The sequence below is a fragment of the Ranitomeya imitator genome, chromosome 7 (assembly GCF_032444005.1).
Source record: "Ranitomeya imitator isolate aRanImi1 chromosome 7, aRanImi1.pri, whole genome shotgun sequence".
In the NCBI taxonomy this organism is placed as follows: Eukaryota; Metazoa; Chordata; class Amphibia; order Anura; family Dendrobatidae; genus Ranitomeya; species Ranitomeya imitator.
Window position 1 is genome coordinate 223,628,974 of NC_091288.1, and position 12,704 is coordinate 223,641,677.

The following is a 12,704-nucleotide window of genomic DNA, read 5'->3' on the forward strand; positions in this document are numbered from 1 at the left end:
AAGCCCCTCTATTAGCCAAAACAAAAAACAACATTGATGAAATGTCAACTCAGCATGAGCAAGAATTATTGGACCCACAATCAATTATGAGCCAACATTTCCCATGCAGCCTTCCCGGGCGATGTCGGCTGATCGTAGGGTCTCTCGTACTATGTGCCTGCAGCAGAGAGACATGCTACTTGCAGTAAAGCCTTGGAAGAAATGACTGATCACAGCATGAACTACTGCCGCCATGAGCTGAGGGTCAGGATTGGTACCAGCCTTATGCCACATGGTCACCCAGTAGAGGCGCCGTATTCCACCGCCCGTACCTGTAGGTTTGCTGGTCACAGATGAGACTTGCAAGTCATACTATAATCTCAGTATTTTCTGCTCCATAACCCAAGGACCCGAGGCTTCTACAAGTAATATGCAAATGATGGGGCAATAAAGTCAATTACTTCCTTACCCGAGAGGACCTTGTACTCCTCCTATGTGTGTCGTTCTGAAGGAAGAGTCTTCAGTCATGGCCATAGACTCTGACAGAATAAGACACACTATCAGTCATTTTAGCTTCGATCATTGCACTCACGGCAGTCAAGGCTTTACCCGGATTCTCATCCAATTCTTTGGCTTTGCCGGTCATGGTAAATCGGCCTTCATTAACAGTTGTGTGTACGTATGGGAGAATGAAGAGTACAAGAACTTTGCATATTCTATGGATACCGATGGAGGCCACACACTGGAGAGGAGGTCATACCCCCTAACAAAGGCCATCACTCTGGTGGACAACCGAGGCTTTGGTATAATCGGAGGATACGAGAGCGGAGAGATCTTTGCTCAACTCGGTAAGTAAAGAAAAACAATGTCACAAAAACATGACAGTAGAGCATATGAGTCTTGTGAAATGTGCATATGAGTCATGTAGGAACAATGCCACCAACCGTGGATCCAGATGCCAGTCCCAGAACTGTTTATGGTGTTGTATGTCTCCGGCTGATGATGCCGTGCACACCTTTACTTGTGTATTCTGTAGCTCCTTAACTTAAAACTCTCTGTGTTAGTGCATATGCAAATAAGGCTTAAGTGCTCTGGGAGTGTCAAAGCACTTCCCCTTTCTATGCCTCCCTGAGACTATTCACTGCCCAACTTCACGTTCCACTGTCTGACTGAAAGTTTATTGGCTGATTATACAGTGAGTGAGCTGTTATCCAAGCAAAGGGAGATGGGGCTGTAGGGTGAAATGCCGGGGAAGTGCTCTGACCATACCTAAAGCACTCTAGCCTCATTTGCATGTGAGACAAAACAACAAATTTTCAGTAAGACAGCGTCAATAAAGTTGTTAATGACCAATATAACCCCATGGGAGGCCGTTCTGACAGATTCCTTTTAATGTCATGGCCCTGATGAGATACATCTTATTGTTTTGTGATCGTCCATCTTAATATACTGTATGACGTCTATAGTAAGCTTGAGTGGCTCTGTTGGTGAGTGTCCACACACTTTTCTCTGGTCCTTCACACGTGACCCTTGACGTTTGCTCTTTCTTAATCTGAAGGTAATTTGTTGCCTTTGGATGAAGTAGTGAAATGGACCAAGAAGTATGAACTGATCGACAAGATGCATAAATCCAAGAGCAGAGTCCTGATCTCAGACTTTGTGGTCCCGGTACTGGTCTACAGGTGAGGACGAGGTGCACACAGGTGACATGTAACATGGTCCATCCCCGGGATGTTTCTCCAATATCTTCATAATCGTGGCAGGATCCGATAGATGTGACCTCATAGATCTCCTAGTATTTATTGGATCATTCTGCACTGAGAAGTCATCTGGGACAAAGAAAGAAATGGGAAGAACCGACCAATCAGAGGACAGAATTCTCATAAAACTGGTTGAAATGTTACCAGATATTTGGGCACCTTGTAGTTGTGAGATTTCATGTTTTTTAGTCACTTTTGCTCCAGCAACGTCAGTGAAAGTGAGATGATCTCAACAATGAGGGTCGCGTCAAAGTGGGGCAGCACTAAAGTGGGGTAAATTAATACAGAAAGGTATCTTAATCCATGATAGGTTCTTCTCCTTGTCTCCTCCATTATCAGTCTCCTTCTTCCATCCATGGCGCTGTTTCCTTTCCTCAGTCCTCCTCTCCATCGCTCTGTAATGTTGTCATGTGTTAGTGTCCATACAATGTCGGGGCCACCATGATCCCTGTAATTGTCTCCTGGAGAATAGAAGCTCCATGAGATTATTCCAGGACCCCACTGAATTTCGTTCACTGTATAACTTCCTGGAATTCTGGACAGATGGATGGATGGGCGGACAGATTGATGAATGGACGGACAGACGGATGGATGGATGGACAGACAGATGGACATATGGATGGATGGATGGATGGACGGGCAGATGGACGGATGAATTGATGGATGGAAGGATGGATGGGTGGACGGATGAATGGACGGATGAATTGATGGACGGAAGGATAGATATATGGATAGATGGATGGATGGATGGATGAATGGACGGATGAATTGAAGGACGGAAGGATAGATGTATGGATAGATGGATGGATGGATGGGCAGATGGATGGATGGATGGGCGGTTGATCGCTCTGGGGCCACTTTGGCTCTGGATCCTGCAGCCATTCTTCAGATTGATGTTGCCCTTCATCATGTGGAGCCGATCACTGTGATTCCTTGTCTCCTGTTACATCTCGCGCATCTTCCAGACTGCTGTACATCTTGCTCCTCTTCATATCTGGTCCCCTCATCTCGGACACCGTGTATTTAGTGGAGATCATAGAGGGAATGGAAACAAGGACTTCTCATGGCTCTATTCTCTTCTTTTTCAGTGTCACACAGTCAGTAAGCCCTGAAGAACAAGGAGAACTGAAGGCCGTGCTAAAGATTTCTGAAACCCTGACAGGTAACCTCAGCGACCCCCAGCAGTACTGGTGCAGACTGGGCATCTAAGGGGGAACGTCTATCCTGGTGGAGACCACCAAGTCAGCGTAGCGAGACTTATAGGTTGTGCACTGCTCCTCAGGGAAAGCAAATAATTAAATAGCCATTTGGGAGAGAAAGAGGATGGGAACTTTAGCGCCAACTATTCAGGACTGGACTGGGACTATACAGAAGCCGAGGATCAGGAGCGCTAACACTGAACATACAACATGGCACCATCAGCACAAGAAGGAGAATAGAGAAAAACTTCTGGGTTTTTACATTACTGAGGCCGTTAGCCTCAGTGAAACATATCTCCCCTGCAGCGCCTTGCCAGTGACTGTGTCACACTCCCTGAGCACTGAGCTGTGACGTCCTCCCACTATCCAGAGTCTCCACATTGTGGCTGCTGCGTTTCTTGCCTCTGCTTTTACACAGGCTCTAATATTCCCAGCTGATTCAAGTGATCCTTCCCTGGCAGGGTACAATCTCAATGGGGATTTGTGGTGATTCTCGTGTATTGAAAATTGTTTGAATTCGTCAGATTCAGCAAATTCCTAAAAATGGGACACAAATTTGCTGCTCCCGAATTCGCTTCCCTCGTCTTTCGTTAAAACCAATAATCTGGGAGCTGGAAGCGATCGGTGCCATTTAATGCTTCACATTTCTGCTGCATAGTGAGATAAGCAATAGATGGTGTAAAATGGACGAGACATATTTTATTACCGTGCCCCAATTGTAGTCCTAAGACTAGCCCCGGCCATAACTCCAATTCTAGCCCTTAAGGAGAGACTTTGCACCCAGATAAACATTGGCACCAAGGGCCCTCTTGTCCCCAATGGTATACCACTGAGTTAAGAGATGGGGACACTGGTGAAGTCGGAAGGGTTAATGAACAGGGCTGATAGTAAGAGTTGTAACTGCCACCTAATAGGAAGAAGCAATTTCCATACGTGAGTCACTGATGAACCTTTACCATTTTCATTCCAGGGATATTCCCAATTGTAGTTCTCACCCATAAAACAAGCGGTGAACTGACCAAGCGGGAAGCAATGTTCAAGAATATGGGGGTCGAAAAGATATTTTCCATTGAGAACTACACTCCAGAAGATCACTACAAGCAAAGAACCAAACACGAAGAGGTTCTGAAGTTTTTATACGAGGTTGTAAAAGATGCTCAGTTTATAGTGAATGAACCTCGAAACCCCGAGAGGGAAATGAGAAGAAGAAGGAGATACATGATCCAGTACGTGAAGGAAAGGGAGAAGATTAACAGAAAGGAGGCCTTAAGTAAGAAGAGATTCCTGGAGCAGAAGTTGGCAGCTGAGGCGACCAACGACTCCCAGATGGACGTAGATGAAGAGACACAAAGGGAAAGAGAACTGGAAGAAGACATCAGAAGAATGCAGGAGATGATGGAGCGCCTGGATCCAGAGGAAGAGCCGGTGTACGAGCCTGTCTTACCAGCTACAGACTCAGATTCATTATGAACTTCATGAAAATTTCAGATTCGCCAGAATCAAAACTTTTTGTGATTTCAATTCACACAAATCTAACAAATTGGAGGGACAGCAGCCAGTCACATTTCTGGATTCTTTCTGATGGCCAGGGAGGGGTTAAAAATAATTAAAGATAATACTCACATGTCTTAGGCCTGTCTCTCACCTGTCCTATGCCTATCTCTCACGGGCCCTACGCCTCACCCTCACCAGTCCTAGGCCTGTCTTTTATCTGTCCAAAACCTTTCTCTTACTCATTCAAGGCCTAATTCTAGGACTGTCTCTAACCTGTCCTAGGCCTATTTCTCACCTTTCTTAGGCCTTCCTCTCACCTGCCTATGCCCCCTTCTCACCTGTCTTAGGCCTCCTTCTAACCCTGCCTATGCCTCCCTCTCACCTGTCCTAGGCCTGTATCTCATTGTATTAGACCTTCCACTCACTTGTCCTAGCCTGCCTTGTCTTAGGCCTTCCTCTCACCTGCCTATGCCCCCTTCTCACCTGTTCTAGGCCTCCTTATCACCTGCACTATGCCTCACTCTCACCTATCCTAGGCCTGCTTCTCACCTGGCCTATGTCTCCCTCTAACCTGGCCTAGACCCGGCCTAGAGGTCCTAGGCCTGTTTCTCATCTGTCCTAGGTCTGCCTCTCACCTGTCTTAGGCCTTCGTCTCACCTGTCCTAGGCCTTCCTCTCACCTGTCCTAGGCCTGCTTCTCACCTGTCCTATATCTCTCTCTAACCTGGCCTAGGCCTCCTTATCACCGGTCCTAGGCCTGTTTCTCATCTGTCCTAGGTTTGCCTCTCACCTGTCTTAGGCCTGCGTCTCACCTGTCCTAGGCCTTCCTCTCACTTGTCCTATGCCTCCCATTAACCTGGCCTAGGCCTCCTTATCACCTGCCCTAGGCCTCACTCTCACCTGTCCTCGGCCTGTTTCTCATTTGTCCTAGGTCTGCCTCTCACCTGTCCTAGGCCTCCATCTCACCTGTCCTAGGCCTTCCTCTCACCTATCCAAGGCCTGCTATTTACCTGCCCTATGTTTGCCTCTCACCTAACCTTGGCCCCCATTTCACCTGTCCTAGAGCTGCCTCTCACCTGTCCTGTAGCTTCCTGCCTGACCAGCCAGTTGTCACTTCGACTCTTTCAGTCTCTGGTCTTCATGTTTTTTGGTGTGTCCAAGTAAAGCTCAGTCAGTGCCTAAACACCAGAGGTCAGAAGATGGAGTAATGACAGGTGGACCAGACAGGGAGCTGCAGTGACAGGTGCAAGTAGGACAGGCACGGATAACGTTTTATTATTGTTTAACCCCTTCCCTCCACCATTTACTAAGCTTTGGGAGTCTGGAGTGACCTCAGTGCTTATTAAGTTACTAAGTTAGTATCGACGGAGATAGTTAGTTGTGGTATTGAGGTAAATGTGACAGTATTATTAGAGGTAATTGTATTATCGGTGATGTCCCGCATTGGTTCTGCTGCTATTTCATGTTTTACTTTATAAGAATGCTCAGGGGCAAAACTGATAAACGCTCCCTCTGGCGCCGGCCCACAAGGGTTGCCGTACGGCGTGTTCTCTACACAGTGAGTCCCTGTCCAGTATCCGGAAAGCTTCATTACTGTTATTACCCTATAGAACATTTATGGTGCAACTCTGGAAACAATGTATTAATGACGCCGCATCCTCCGCAACAGCAGCCATGTTGTAACTGAGCTGCTCCTAGGAAATGCACAATGTGAAGCCGGCGATTACAAAGGATGTGACCCCAATGTAACACACAGACGGCAGCCATACAGCTATTCTACAAGCTGGACTGTGGAGACTTATTATAAAGATTGCGCCATAGAGATGCGAGCGACATATTGAAATATAGAGGATATTATAGCAGTATGTGAACCACAGGCAGAACCGTTCATGACTTCCATCACTGGATCCTCATCAAACATTTGTAACTGCAGCCGTATACAAGATGTTTCCTGTCATAGAACGTATTAAGATCCCAAAAGTCACTCTAGTGTGGTGGGCATTCACCCCCTCCTTTATCACACAGAATTGCAGTAGGAAAAAGAGATTACCTTCTAAGTCTCTTAGAAATAGAATTGTCCAGGTAACATATGGGATAGCTAGGTGATGAGGAAACCAATTAGGACAGAAAGAGTTAGTCATTCACATTCCCCTTGAACCCAAAACTCCCTGGTATGAGCAATCAATTAAGGCAGGATACCTTTTGTAAGATTGGACACTAAGTCTGGTGGGTTTTTTTTTATTAGAGGATGGGCAGTGGGCTCTCTTAAGGATCAGCTGATATGATGAAAGAACCTCTCTCAGACTTTGTGTCTCCAAAGGAAAGTTATGAATATTGGGGTTTGTATGGATCTGATTGATCTGATAGTAATGGGACATACATTTTCAATTTCAGGACTAATTGTGGAAGAATATGCATATTTTTCATAACTATGACAACTGCCCATAAGCCCAAAATCAATAGTGGCCAGATAACTGACACCAGCCATGTCATGTTTACTATCAATGGAAAGGTAAAATCCCATTAAAAAAAATATGGCAGCGACCTCAAACTTCTGCGATTGTCTGGAGTGAATATATTGTTAATTTAGGGAATTTCATAAAATCCTGGAGGACTGAGAACATCTCACAACCTGGCCCATGTGATGTCAGTAAAAAGGGGGGTGTAACTTAGGTGCTGATAAAAGGTCAAGGTGAATTATGATCTGTGTTCATGCAAAGAGATACATATCAGTGAATGCACGATCCCATTCACTGAATGTTCCAAATCAAAGTGGTCTCCTTCGCTAAGCCGAATCATCTCTGTGATCAGCCTAGTAAGTTTCTTTTGTTAATCCTGTTTATTTTATGTAATTGTATATGCTGTCCCCTTTGTAAAATCATTTATATATTTTTATAAACACAGCCTATCATTTACATTATAAAGTGTAATAGTTCTGTTCCTTTTTTTCTGTACACCGCACCCCAAAGCCATACGCTACCAGAAATCAGGTGTCCAGTCTGGGTGTATAAAAACGACTGGTGGCAGCGAGTAGTTCTTGGGTTATCGTGGAGTCAGTAGTGACCGCACCTGGGGAGTTGTTTTTACCATATGCTCACTGCTAGTTTCCCAATAACTGGCTTAGTGGAAACAGCTGCAGCCTCCTCCGTCAATCATCGGTCAATTGCGTAATTGTCCAGACGATAAGGAGCAGCAGAGCTGTTCACGACAAAAAGATAACAGTTTCATGGGTTCAGTTATGACTTTCCAGGCTGCGATCTTTGACAATCGGTGGCAGCGTTGAGATCTGTGTGGTCTCCTCTGTGTCAGTCCCATGACATTTCCCATGACCATTGTCTGAAGGACTCCTTCTTCACTGCCAGTCTGTGATGGAATTCACTCTGACCAACAAACATAAGTACAAAAACCTCATCTCTGTCCTGATCTGTGTTCTGTTATTAGGAAACAGCTCTGTCATTGACTGACCTCCTTAAAGGTAATATGGAGATAACTATGTGCCCCTCACACCCACCTCCGGGGGGCTTCTCTGTCCTCATCTACATCCATAGACATTGATATGGAGAAAGTATGTGCCCCCCACATCCACCTCCGGGGGCTTCACTGTCCTCATCTACATCCATAGATATTTGGATCGCCCCCACGTAAGGGCAATGGGGTACTCGGGACCGGGTCCTTCAGTTCCCTCAGCGAGGATGTCACGGTGGCCCGACCCGGACCGTGGCCCTATGAGGGGCGCCCAATAAAAGGCAGAGTTCGTAGATAACGGTAGTGTTCTTGACGCCACCTGTGGTATTCGGTCAGAGTGACCGACGCTGCTCAGGGGTCCACTGGGGTGATGTTATGGCACCTAGATGGTATACCTTCCCACAGGTGAAGTATGTCCCCAGGGCTTCCCAGAGTGTAGATGATGATGGTGGATGATGTAAGGCACGGCGAATAACGAGGACACAATGGGTGCAGTCACTTTACCTTTACTGAAGGCTTCAGCATCCACAGTCCAGAGTGCCGGATGACAGGGTAGGCAGAGTCCGGCCGGTCTGATGGCAATTCCAGAGTCCCCTTATCCAGGTGGAAATCAGTAGCCTTCCCCTTGCGCACAGTAACGTCGTAGGTCCCTGCTTGCATTAGCTACCATAAGGTCCTCACTCGTTACTTCTCTCTCTGTCCCCCAGGATGGATAGGACATAACCCGTATGACGGTGGTGGCCTGAGGCTATTTTATAGGGACCCTAGTGACGCCCCTCCTCCGCAATTGCCACCGTGTCTGCTTAGGTGTTTAGGTCGGACAGCCAACTTGGAATTGACTGTCCTGCCGGTCTCTGAAGTAAAGCGTAGAGTCTATTACTCCCTCGGTGTTCCGGACACCGGATCTGCGCTCAGAGGGAGGCAGCCTGCTTCTAGCTGGTCTCCCACTGATGTTTCACTCCTGTTGCTATGACTTCTGTGCTCACTCACTACAGCACAATTCCTTTCGTGTCCTTTCTTAGGAGGCTGCCGCATGGGTTGCAGGCGCAGCTCCGTGTCATTCTTTCCTTCCTCCTCAGACTTCAGTCTGGATCTGACCAGGGATCACCCCAGCCAGCTCGACCGGGAGACCTTTCCTCGTCGGTCTTCAGCCAGGAACTCTCCTCTCCTCCAACTGACTAACTTCCTAACCAACCCACCAGTTTTACCCTGTGTGAGGAGTGGCCTAATGGATAGAACCCTTAGCTTCCCCTGGTGGACTGGAGTGTGAAGTGTTTGTGTGGCTGTGATACCTGGCAAGGTGAACTCCTTTGGTGCCATCAGACGTAACATCACTCCCCCTGGTGGAAGAATGACATTACTGCAACGACCAGGACTCTGGGGCGCTGCATATTAATATGGAAAAAGTATGTGCCCCCACATCCACCTCCGGGGGCTTCTCTGTCCTCATCTACATCCATAGACATTAATATGAAGTTGCTCCTCTGCAGATGTAACAGATCCTGCTTTTCTGGGAAGGAATTCTACAAGAATTTAGGGGCATTTTTGGGAATTTTTGCCCCTTCATTAGTGAGTAAAGACCCTGATGTTGGGAGGAGGCCGGGCTCCACATCTCCTTGGTGTTAGATCGGGCTGAGGTCCGGGTTCTGTGAGGCCGCTCATGTCCTCCTCCATGTCTGAATGGACCTTGTGCACTGAGCACAGTCATGGGGGGGCAGATAAGGGTCTTCCCAAAAGGCTCCCACAAAACTGAAGCTAAAATTGTCCACAATGTCTTGTGCTGAAGATTAAGATTCTCCTTCACTGGACATGAGGGTCCGAGGCTGTCCCCCCCTGGTAAGGAACCAAGGGCATTATCCTCCGCCACCATCTGTACAGCACCCAAAATACATCTAGACGGTAATGTCCTCCTGAAATCACCAGACTCGGAGTCATCCATCAGATGCAGATAGAGAAGGGCGATTTGTCACTGCTAATGCTGCAAACTCCCCTCTCCCACTCTCTGACCACAACCTTCTTTCATTCTCTATCAAGAACTGCCATCCCGCTCAGGTCACCCCCACTTTCTACACTTATAGAAACATACAGGCCATTAACACCCAGAAACTTATGAAGAACTTGCAGTCCTCATTGGCCCCAATCTTCTCCATCTCATGTCCTGATTCTGCTCTGAAGCATTACAATGAAACCCTGCAAAGTGCTTTGGATGAAGCTGCTCCTCCTATACATAAAACAACTCGGCACAGACGGCAACAACCGTGGCACACGCTGCAAACACGTTTCCTGCAGCGGTGCTCCAGGTGTGCAGAACGTCTGTGGAGAAAATCTAATCTACTCGAAGATTTCATCCATTATAAGTTCATGCTAAAGACATACAATTCTGCCCTTCACCTCTCCAAACAAACCTACTTCAACACCCTCATCACCTCCCTGTCCAATAACCCTAAACGTCTCTTTGACACGTTCCAGTCCCTACTCAACCCAAGAGAGCAGGCCCCAACCACGGATCTCCGTGCTGACGATCTGGCCAATTACTTCAAAGAAAAAATTGACCACATTCGACAGGAAATCATCTCCCAAACTCTTCATACCATGCACTGTCCTCCCTCCCCCACTGCATCTAGTTCACTCTCTGACTTTGACGTAGTTACAGAAGAAGAAGTAAGCAGGCTCCTTGCATCTTCTCGCCCGACCACTTGCACCAGTGACCCCATTCCGTCACATCTCCTCCAGTCCCTTTCCCCAGCTGTCACCTCCCATCTAACAAAAATATTCAACCTTTCCCTCACTTCCGGTATTTTTCCCTCCTCATTTAAGCATGCCATCATACAGCCATTACTTAAAAAACCATCCCTCGATCAAAACTGTGCCGCTAATTATAGACCTGTCTCTAATCTTCCTTTCATCTCTAAACTCCTCGAACGCCTGGTCCACTCCCGTCTTACCCGCTATCTCTCAGATAACTCTCTTCTCGACCCTCTTCAATCTGGCTTCCGCTCTTTACACTCTACTGAAACCGCCCTCACTAAAGTCTCTAATGACCTACTAACAGCTAAATCTAATGGTCACTACTCCATGCTAATTCTCTTGGATCTCTCTGCAGCATTCGATACTGTGGATCATCAGCTCCTCCTCACTATGCTCCGCTCCATCGGCCTCAAGGACACCGTTCTCTCCTGGTTCTCCTCCTATCTCTCTGACCGATCCTTCACTGTATGTTTTGCTGGTTCCTCCTCCTCTCACCTTCCCCTTACTGTTGGGGTTCCTCAAGGATCAGTCCTAGGCCCCCTCCTCTTCTCTTTGTATACTGCCCCTATTGGACAAACAATCAGTAGATTTGGCTTCCAGTACCATCTCTATGCTGACGACACCCAATTATACACCTCTTCTCCTGTTGTCACGCCGACCTTTTTAGAAAACACCAGGGATTGTCTTACTGCTGTCTCTAACATCATGTCCTCCCTCTATCTGAAACTAAACCTGTCAAAAACTGAACTCCTCGTGTTCTCTCCCTCTACTAACCTACCTTTGCCTGACATTGCCATCTCCGTGTGCGGTTCCACCATTACTCCAAAGCAACATGCCCGCTGCCTTGGGGTCATCCTTGATTCTGACCTTTCATTCACCCCCCACATCCGATCACTGGCTCGCTCTTCTTACCTGCATCTCAAAAACATTTCTAGAATTCGCCCTTTTCTTACTTTCGACTCTGCAAAAACTCTTACTGTTTCACTTATTCATTCTCGTCTGGACTATTGTAACTCTCTACTAATCGGCCTCCCTCTTACCAAACTTTCCCCGCTCCAATCTGTCCTGAATGCTGCTGCCAGGATCATATTCCTCACCAACCGTTACACCGATGCCTCTACCTTGTGCCAGTCATTACACTGGTTACCCATCCACTCCAGAATCCAGTACAAAACTACTACCCTCATCCACAAAGCACTCCATGGCTCAGCACCACCCTACATCTCCTCTCTGGTCTCAGTCTACCACCCTACCCGTGCCCTCCGCTCCGCTAATGACCTCAGGTTAGCATCCTCAATAATCAGAACCTCCCACTCCCGTCTCCAAGACTTTACACGTGCTGCACCGATTCTTTGGAATGCACTACCTAGGTTAATATGATTAATCCCCATTTGTTCAGACTGGCCTACCGCCTCAATGTATTAACCTAACGATCCCTGTGTGGCCTATTGTTTTTATTTATTTTTTTTAAATAGTCAATCAGGTTCCTCGCATCATGTTCTCATTCACTTTATGCAGTTAATAGCCCTCTGTGTCTGTACTGTTACATACTTAGGCAGTTAACTGGTTCATGCAGCTTTACATGAACACCCGAGCCTTACACTATGGCCGGTCCGAATAACTAAAGCAATTGTTACCATCCACCTCTCGTGTCTCCCCTTTTCCTCATAGTTTGTAGCTTGCGAGCAGGGCCCTCATTCCTCCTGGTATCTGTTTTGAACTGTATTTCTGTTATGCTGTAATGTCTATTGTCTGTACAAGTCCCCTCTATAATTTGTAAAGCGCTGCGGAATATGTTGGCGCTATATAAATAAAAATTATTATTATTATTATTATTCTATGCTACACCATTCCTGCTCCAACTTCCTTAGTTGGGAAGAGGTCAATCATCTGGCACTGTCCATCACCATCTAACACCCCAGGTCCTTCATCAGTGCCCGGACATACCAGGCCGAACATTCCAACTGGCATCACAAACCTTTTAATTGTTGTTATTATTAACCCTGCAATTGACAAAGACTGGCACGCACCCCGGTCGTACTCAACCAGCACTCAGAACC

General features: G+C 46.9%; 1 protein-coding gene across 1 annotated transcript; it reads left to right on the forward strand.

Annotated features, from left to right (window-relative positions):
* The first annotated feature begins 344 nt into the window (after window positions 1-344).
* Window positions 345-7,355, forward strand: LOC138645695 (uncharacterized). The gene is made up of 4 exons (XM_069735167.1): window positions 345-827; window positions 1,538-1,661; window positions 2,828-2,901; window positions 3,909-7,355. Exons 1-4 carry the CDS (start codon window positions 473-475, stop codon window positions 4,406-4,408), a joined length of 1,053 nt encoding a protein of 350 aa, XP_069591268.1. The 5' UTR covers window positions 345-472; the 3' UTR covers window positions 4,409-7,355.
* The last annotated feature ends 5,349 nt before the right edge of the window (window positions 7,356-12,704 follow it).